Source organism: Carya illinoinensis, chromosome 7 (genome assembly GCF_018687715.1).
Source record: "Carya illinoinensis cultivar Pawnee chromosome 7, C.illinoinensisPawnee_v1, whole genome shotgun sequence".
In the NCBI taxonomy this organism is placed as follows: Eukaryota; Viridiplantae; Streptophyta; class Magnoliopsida; order Fagales; family Juglandaceae; genus Carya; species Carya illinoinensis.
This window is the reverse complement of record NC_056758.1, coordinates 29,376,201-29,382,811: the sequence shown is the minus strand read 5'-3', so window position 1 is coordinate 29,382,811 and position 6,611 is coordinate 29,376,201. Positions and strand designations below refer to the sequence as shown.

The 6,611-nt window shown below is 38.4% G+C and overlaps 2 protein-coding genes across 2 annotated transcripts; one reads left to right on the top strand and one right to left on the bottom strand.

Annotated features, from left to right (window-relative positions):
- Positions 1-209: 209 nt before the first annotated feature.
- LOC122317274 (heat shock factor-binding protein-like) lies at positions 210-2,739 on the top strand. The gene is made up of 5 exons (XM_043134263.1): positions 210-349; positions 891-944; positions 1,396-1,419; positions 1,490-1,532; positions 2,334-2,739. Exons 1-5 carry the CDS (start codon positions 347-349, stop codon positions 2,477-2,479), a joined length of 270 nt encoding a protein of 89 aa, XP_042990197.1. The 5' UTR covers positions 210-346; the 3' UTR covers positions 2,480-2,739.
- Positions 2,740-3,214: 475 nt separating this feature from the next.
- On the bottom strand, positions 3,215-3,835 carry LOC122317273 (protein RALF-like 33). The gene has a single exon (XM_043134262.1). It carries the CDS (start codon positions 3,745-3,747, stop codon positions 3,376-3,378), a length of 372 nt encoding a protein of 123 aa, XP_042990196.1. The 5' UTR covers positions 3,748-3,835; the 3' UTR covers positions 3,215-3,375.
- Between the last annotated feature and the right edge of the window lie 2,776 nt (positions 3,836-6,611).

Sequence of the window (6,611 nt, the reverse complement as noted above, 5' to 3'; positions counted from 1 at the left end):
ATTTGCTGACCACAAAAGTGACGATGAAACTAGATTGATCAATCTTGAAACGCGATGTAGTAAAAAGTTTAATTTTGAAGTTCGTAGACCAATTTATATTTGCATTGATCTTAGGCTCAGAGCAAACTGTAACAACTATTTTAATATTAAATTTTAAATCCTGATTATTTTCCCAAATCAATGGCTATAGCGTAATTATAGGGAAAGACGGGAATAAAATAATATAGGACTGCCTACTGCCCAGCTTAGGATTTAGAGGAGGCGACCTTTTTCCTTTTCACTCACTCGGGTCTAGCTTTTGAACTTCGAATTGCAGCCATTGTACGGACAATCGGAAGGAGAAAAGATGGTATTTCCTGTTCTTGATGATTTCTGTTCTGGCATATTTACCGATTACCTCTTGTAGGTTTTTGCATATTTGAGGCGTTAGGGTTTCGAGAATTTTAAGCTAGATTTGTTCCGAAATGTGCTTTTCAAAGCGCATAGATCCATACTCATCGAACAAATTTATATTCCTTACAGAATGTAAGGTTTTTCATGTACGGCATAACAAAATAATTCAAAATCTTGTATGTGTTGGGCTTTGAATGAACCCAAAAACTGTATGTGTCTGCGTGCATTTGTAAAAACACCATTCACTATATTGGGGAATGCTTGGAAATTCAGAATTTTCATCTTTAATTTTTTTTTTTTTTTGGTAATCTATATCGATGATCAGTTGTGTTCCAGCTTCGTCAATTGTTGTGCTTTTCGTGTTGGATCATCTTTTGTTGGTTGTGGGGGGGGGGGGGGGGGGGGGGGGGGTGGGTTGGTGGAGGCGAATGCAATCTCCTTGTATAAATGCATTGTGTAATGATTTTAGTTGCTCTCAATTTTCATACTTTTCGCAGGATGGACATGATGCAGAAGATCCGAAGCAAAACACTGCAGATATGACGGTTTTTGTAAGTTGCACAAGATTACGAGATTAATTATTTGGTGTCATTTTCGTGTACTTTGGCTTTTGCCTATTCTCATGATTCATAAAAAACTTGTTTACTGATCCAAAAAAATTACTGGTTGTCATTTTAATACAACCTTTATTCTACATGCCATAAGGATAGAGCATAATTCAGGTACTTATTGCTTATTAGTTCCGTGAACTCATGTGACTGTGTGAGATTGTTTGGTCGAGCATATTCTTTGAGCCTTTATTTACGAAATCTGATATGATTCATTAGCAATCCATCAATGATTGGATATATATTGGGATAGCTTGCTTAAAAAAAAAAAATGAAAAAAAAAAAAACTTGGTAGCTTGTCAAGGATAGATGAATTTCTTATCATCGTTGTTGTAACAGTCTTTGTTTTTCTTGTCTAAGCCTTGCTGATGTACTGTTTTCATTAAATTTTCAGGTGCAAAATCTTCTTGAACAGATGGTAAGTTACACTATGGAGCTTATGTTTGGCAAATATCCTGCTGTAACTAACCAATATTTTGTCTGTGCAGCAATCAAGGTTCCAACAAATGTCTGAATCAATCGTGACAAAGAATATCCTTTTTGAACCTTTGTTGATTTTGTGAAAATAAACTTTCTAGGATAGAAACATTAATAATTATAAAAAGAAGATAGAAACATTTATGAATGAAGGAACTAAGTTACACAATTTATGCAAATGTGCTGTTTGATTAGAATTAGTGGTCCTCCTGTAGGATATCTTAAAGGAAAGTTGACTATTGTTCCTACTTTGGAAATTTCAGCTCAGGGTAAGAGTTGGGCATTTATCACTGGGAGAAAACAAGAAATGAGCGGGCAGCTGGGGGGGAAATGGAGGGATTTTTTGTCACTTTGGCTTCCGGTGCCTTATTAAAAGTAGGTAATATTTAGTGTGGGGAGTGAAGTACACGAAATTTCCTAATAATTTTCGTTGACCATGGAAATAATTTTAAAGCATTTTTCACACTTAACAAATCTTTTTAAAGAATTTAAAAAACTATGGGGACAGAAGAACTTAGTTCTGGCTCTGATATCCAGCCATTTGTATTCCAGAAATGTTCTGTGAACAGATCAGATGCTAGGAGTAATTGGTGGAGATTAGTGTAAGTAGGCCTCCATCTCTTATGCCTTAGATGGTATTCGAACCAACCAAGCAGGAACCTTGAGTGGGAGAATGAATTAGATAGCTCTGTTCCTGGTTTTGGTTACCAGGTTTTTAACAGCGTTGGGTATAAATAAATAGGTTTGGAACCTTGTTTTGTGCCATTTTATTACTTGCTTTGATGAGGTGTATTTGCTCTTCTGCAAAACTGGTAAATTTGAAAGACGTTTTATGTTTCCTTGACTGCTACTCACTTGATGATATGGGAGGTCGCATAAATGAGTTGGAGCAAAGCATCAATGACCTAAGAGCAGAGATGGGAGTGGAAGGCTCTCCATCTCCTGTGGCCCCTTCCAAGCCCAAGTTAGATGAAGTGAAGAAAGAGGAAGGTCCTGAATAGAGCTAACAAAGTTCATGTTTTAATTGGAGTGATGAACATCGGCCCGCATTCTGTAATCTGCGGATAGGTTTGAGAGATGAAAGAACTGCTATTAGATGGAATGAGTACCCTGCTTGTTTGTTTAGTTAATGTGCTATTTTCCTTCCCTAATTCCAGTGCCGGCAATAGTTTTTCTGGCCCCCTTGAAGTGTGATATTGTCAGGAATGTCACGAGTATGACAATTTATTTTTATGGACACACAAGTAGCCCTATTAATTTATACTCGTGAAAGCAGGTGCAGGTGCTAAACCATGTGAATAATAAGCATTCTCCAAAATATCACAACTTACAAGAAATTTTTTAACCTCAAAATGATTTCTTACCGGTCAGCTTAGTTTTCTCGGTCCTGTAACTGGCAGATCTCCTCGAGATTTGTCAGAATGCGTTAAACAGGTGCAGGACCTGTTTATTAGAATAGGTCGTGCACCTACACCGAGTTCCTGGATATATATCCTCTTGAACAATTTATGATCGTGGTATCTTACTCAAATCCTTCTCTACCCCAAAGAATAATAGCAAAGAAAACAATAATCCCTCAAGATGAGAACTGAATTTAAAGAATCAAGTGGTCTGACCCGACAATTTTCCTTTGCAAGAGGGGCAAGTTCGAGATCACAGCTCTTTAAACAAGTTTTGCAAAATCACAGGTAAAAACAGCTATTGATAAAGAAAAAGGAACAAAGGGTAAGATGAAATGAATGAAAAGGAAAACACAGAATAAACATAAAAGTAAATATAGTCAACATCCCATCGAAATGAAAAGAAAATATGAAGACAAAACAGCCTACACATGAATAAAGAAAAAGCAGATCCACGCAAGTAAAAGAACAAAAGATGGAGAAGAAAAAGAAGCAAATTAACTCCGGCAACGAGTGATGGCACTGCAACCACGGTTGTAGGGGTTAGCCTCACCACCGGACTGGCAGTTGTAGTAAGAGGCACCCCTTCGAGAGCAAGGCACGGTGTTCCTCTGCAGAGCTCCATAGCTAATGTACTGGGTGGTGGCCAAGATGCGCCTGTTCATCTCTGTATCCATGGAGAATTCATCGTCTGCAGAACTTCCCATGCACTCGGCAATGGAACCTTGGCACTGTTGTCTGCTCGTCGACGGTACCCAGCTCAAGTTTTCCTCCACGCCCGCGTCGACGATGGTGGAGGAGGCGATGATCGTCAGGGCTGTGATGAAGAGGCTAAAGGTCAGCAGATTAACAGAGGAAGACTTGGCCATTGTTGTTGGGCTGTTGTTTTCCCTTCCGCTAACTATCCTTTCTAAACTATTTGCGTGTGTTTTTCACCTGTCAGAGCTGCTCATGTTTATATGAGTATGCGTGACGAGAGCGGGTGGCAACTTGATATGGTTCCTCAAACTATAGCATTGACTTTGTCAATATTTACAGAATTGCTAGTCTTCGGCGGCTATAATTCATAGTTATTCTTATGTTTATCATGATCGCCTAACATTTATCATTTGTTTCTTTTATGAATTAAATACAACTTAATGAGCAAATTTTGATTTGACGGACCCATAAAAATAATTTGGGATAATTGTGTAATGCATAATTTGTGAACACCGATTAAGTGGTAGTTGTGTAATTAAATGGACGATAATGGCTTATAGTGGAGGCATTTAGTTGACCTCGACTGATATGGGGGGGGCAAGGCAACGAGGCGTATGGGAATAATAGGATTAAGCCTGGCCAGCTAAATAAATAATTAAAAATGAAAAAAAATATAATTTAGTTGAAAAGAGTGCTAATTAATTAATTAAAATTTCTAATCACAAAGCTCATAAGTTGCATGATTCAGACTTTGTTTTCATTTTTATTGACAAAGTAAAAGAGTTCAATTTCAATACCTAACCAGAAACCGACATTGATTACTTCCAAATCAAAGCATTTAAAAGCTTATTTTGGATGCAATTTGTATTTCGTTCACGCCAACGGAGTAGTTACAATTACACAATGCCAAAGCGTGTTGACATCTTGCACTATGCCATTTATCCAAAAGTAATTTTTTTATTTTAATAATTTTATGTGTAGTTATTTTTGTATATTTTTTTTGTACATTTTATTATATGATTATTTTTTATTAAAAAAATTAATATAATTAATTACATTAATAGAATATATAAAAAATATATAAAAATAATTAATGTGGCAGCTTACCTCCCTACACCATCCCCTTTACCTCTCTCTTTGGCAGCTTATTAACTTTAAATTAATGTGGTATTTTTTTTTTAATGTTTTAGAGTTAATATGTCAAGTCTTTGATGAATTGTCGTCCAATTGAATATTTTGTGTTGTGCAAAACACGCACTAATGATGGCAAATAAAGTAAAAACAAGCACACGACACACAATACACGTGATTCGGCAAATTACTTACGTCTACAAAGTTGCAGAAATCTTATTAACTAGAGGAGATTACAATCACTTAATTTCAACTTACACTCTCTAGGGCTTTTTGCTCTCACACAATATGCACTCACTTGGACAAATGTTCTTACTCAAAAATATGTTGAAAATCGTATACAATGAGTTAAGCATTACATATTTATAGTAAATGGTGTTGGAAACCCTAATTTGAATAAAAAATAAGTCTTTCGCTCTAGCGGCATATCGAGTGCACCTTCAGCAAACAACCAATAAAAATTGGCTCGAGTGGGGTGTCGAGCATGACTTGAGCAAACACTAGGGTTCTCACTGCAGTAGGAGTATCTGGCATTGAACTGATCTTGGCAACCTCATCCAACTTCTCCAGGCTTACACGAGGAACATAAAAGCTAACTCCCTTTGGCTTCCTCATATGTTTCGTGCGATCAAGCTTGCCTTCTTGCACTCTTGTATTTCCCTGCACATCACTAGACCTTGATGTTAAATACAAAGAGTTAGATCTCTTACCATGTACTAAGGCCAGCGCACCCTTAATGATCTTCCAAGATCCTCCAGAGAATGCTACTGCATAACCACTGTCATCAAGTTGTCCCATAGAGATCATTTTTTTTTTCAAATTTGGAATGTGTCTGACTTGTTGTAAAGTTTACTCATCCCTGTTTGGAAGTGTGATATGCACATCACCCATTCATACTACATCCAGTGCCTCTCTACCAGTCGCGTACATCTTCTTAAGATCACCAACAATATAGGTTTGTATGATCTCTCGATGTGAGATGCTGTGGAACGAAGCCCTTGAGTCCAACACCCAATCATCAACTGGATTGGGCACTGCGAGAGTTAGGGCATCATGTATTTCTTCAGCCACTACATTCATAGCATCATCCTCAGCACTTTCTTGATTCCTGTAGTTTCTCTTGATGTGGCTTGGCTTGCCACAACTCCAGTACGTGATTTGCTATCTAGATCTCATCTTGCTCTTCTCCTTACTCTTGGAGCTTGACTTGTCACGTCCTCTACCATGATTGTCAACGTTCAGGACCAACCTCAAACACGAGAACTCACCCGAGTCTCTTCTACATACCTTTTTAGCAAGGATCACGTCACGTACGTTATCGTAGTTTAGTTTCATCTTGCCATCTGAACTACTTGTTAAGGGATTTTTTCGTGGGCCCAAAAGGCCCAGAGTTTGAGCCCAATATCCAAGGGCCCATACTGGCCTAGCCATTTGTCAACCCAACTAAAGAGCTCCTGACTCGGATAATCGGATTTGGAGCCTTGGAGCAAAGGTTAGGCTATGACCTAAGAAAAACGGGAAAGCCATCTGATGAAAAAGGGAGGAGAAACATGCCTTCTCGAAGGGACTAAACCCTAAGATGAAACAAAGGATCACGCCGTATTAAATGTACCCTTTAGAGGATCATGCTGCATTAAATGCATCCCATAGATGGCCACGCCGTATTAAATGGGCATGGCAGAAGGGGCTTTGGGGGAGGACCTCCCTCCCTAGCCACAGGGCATAGCTACCTGATCCTCGAGGCCAGGTGTAAAAGAGACCCTAGGTATTAGAAGGGGGTTACACTCTAAGTTACACTCTTGACTCTTTGAACTCTCTCTTTACTCTCACTGCTCTCCTGCATATACTCTAGAAGTATTATTGACTTTGGCATCAGAGGCTCCCCAACCATCACAAGGGCCAC

What these genes read in the sequence shown, in the direction of transcription:
- LOC122317274 (XM_043134263.1), top strand. An exon ending in AAAATCTTCTTGAACAGATG is followed by an intron (nt 1,420 to 1,489) that starts GTAAGTTACACT and finishes TTGTCTGTGCAG; the next exon opens with CAATCAAGGTTCCAACAAAT. An exon ending in TGAATCAATCGTGACAAAGA is followed by an intron (nt 1,533 to 2,333) that starts ATATCCTTTTTG and finishes ACTGCTACTCAC; the next exon opens with TTGATGATATGGGAGGTCGC.
- LOC122317273 (XM_043134262.1), bottom strand. Translation starts at nt 3,747, where the DNA reads ATGGCCAAGTCTTCCTCTGTTAATCTGCTGACCTTTAGCCTCTTCATC.